Source organism: Orycteropus afer, unplaced genomic scaffold (genome assembly GCF_000298275.1).
Source record: "Orycteropus afer afer isolate SDZICR_OR568_19922 unplaced genomic scaffold, OryAfe1.0 scaffold00031, whole genome shotgun sequence".
Lineage (NCBI taxonomy): Eukaryota > Metazoa > Chordata > Mammalia > Tubulidentata > Orycteropodidae > Orycteropus > Orycteropus afer.
In genome coordinates, this window is record NW_006921618.1 from 3,701,243 (window position 1) to 3,702,813 (window position 1,571).

General features: G+C 43.9%; 1 protein-coding gene across 1 annotated transcript in view; it reads right to left on the reverse strand.

Moving 5' to 3' along the window:
* EMC1 (ER membrane protein complex subunit 1) overlaps nucleotides 1-1,571 on the reverse strand; it is a 38,753-nt gene that overhangs the window by 3,517 nt on the left and 33,665 nt on the right. Inside the window, exon 22 of the mRNA XM_042780256.1 lies at nucleotides 1,288-1,372. Within this exon, the coding sequence (XP_042636190.1) occupies nucleotides 1,288-1,372 (85 nt within the window). The remainder of the gene's footprint in view (nucleotides 1-1,287; nucleotides 1,373-1,571) is intronic.

The following is a 1,571-nucleotide window of genomic DNA, read 5'->3' on the forward strand; positions in this document are numbered from 1 at the left end:
ATAAACCCCATAATCTGTGAGTTCTGTGTGGCCACTGCAGTGAATTATCGAACCCAGGAGAGAGGTGGTGGGTGCTTTGGGAGGAACGATTGGTGAAAGGGCTGGAGGGAGGCAGCATGTTTGGTCTTGCAGTAATAGGCCTTGGGTTACTGCTGGTAATCCTGCCTTCCCCTTGTAGGGTTAGAGGATGTCAGAACATGTGGCCTCCTTGTCGTTTTTGCACCAAGGCATTAAATCTTTACAGAAGTAGATTGCCCTATATTCTTCTACAGAGTAGCTGTAAGTCTGAACCACCAGCCTTCTGGTTAGCAGTCAAATGCCTGAGGCACTACACCACCTGAGCTCCTTGTTCTAAATCTTACCTAAAAAGTAAAAGCATAGACAAACACTGTTTCACATCAGAGGAGAAAAGTTAAGAGTCATTTTAAGGCCAAAATTTAACCACGAGGCCTATTCCTGCTCCTTAGAGTGACTCTCCATCCATATTTTCCTCAGAAAACACTATTATCTCATGTCTTCTCCCCCATTTTAAACTACTCTCTCATGTAGTCTTCTAAACCATACTCCTCATTTGCCAGAGACAGACCTACTCTCCTCCCATGCCCACGGTTCCTCAAGCTTTTAAGTGAAGAGAATTCAGAATAGAAGTGAGAGCATATGCATAGATAATGGTTGGAAATACAGAAATTGATACTAACAGAGAACAATCTACTGGGTCCCCTATATGATCTGGTCTGCATCACCCTCTTGACCTCATTTCCTGTTTCTCCCACCACTCACTACTCCAGCCACATTGCCCTCCTTGTACTCTAACATGCCAGACATGATTAAATTTCAGGGCATTTGCCCTGGCTGTTCCCTCTGCCTGGAAAGTTCTCCCCTCAGGTATCTACATGTCTAGCTTGTTCACTGCCTTTAAATCTTTACTCAGAAGTCACCTTTTCAGAGAGGCCTTCCTAGGCCAGCCTTCTCAAACTTGACCCACACACACTGGCCCCTTCACAGTCTTTCAGAGCTCCATCTGTTTTATTTTTTGTTTTGCCTTAGCATCTACTATTATCTAACATTTTCTATATTTTGTTTATCTTATTTACTGTCATCTTCTCCACCAGAATGTAAGCTCTACGACAGCAGGATTCTGCATCAGACTATATATGTATATCAGACTGCTATATCCCTAGCCCCTACCATAGCCTGGTGGCACACAGCAGATTGAGGACCAAACTTAATCAACAAGGTGACGTTCTTCAAGGTCAGGGCCTTCCGCACTACCCACAAGTGACTCACCTGCTCTGTTCTGTTGGGATCTCAGGACGGCGGGGATCCAACAAGGCCTTAGGCAGTGAAAGAATTGCTCCCGAAGGTAGCCCAACTGCATAGAAAAAAAATCAACAGAAGTGAACGTTCACACTGGTCAGATACCAGATTAGAACTAATTACAAAAAAGGCATTATCACATAAATTAAAAGTAAGTATAAAACACGACTATGAGACCAGAAGAACTAGATGGTGCCCGGCTACCACCATCATCCACTTGAAAGGGGATCTATGTAGGAGATCTTTGATAGAGA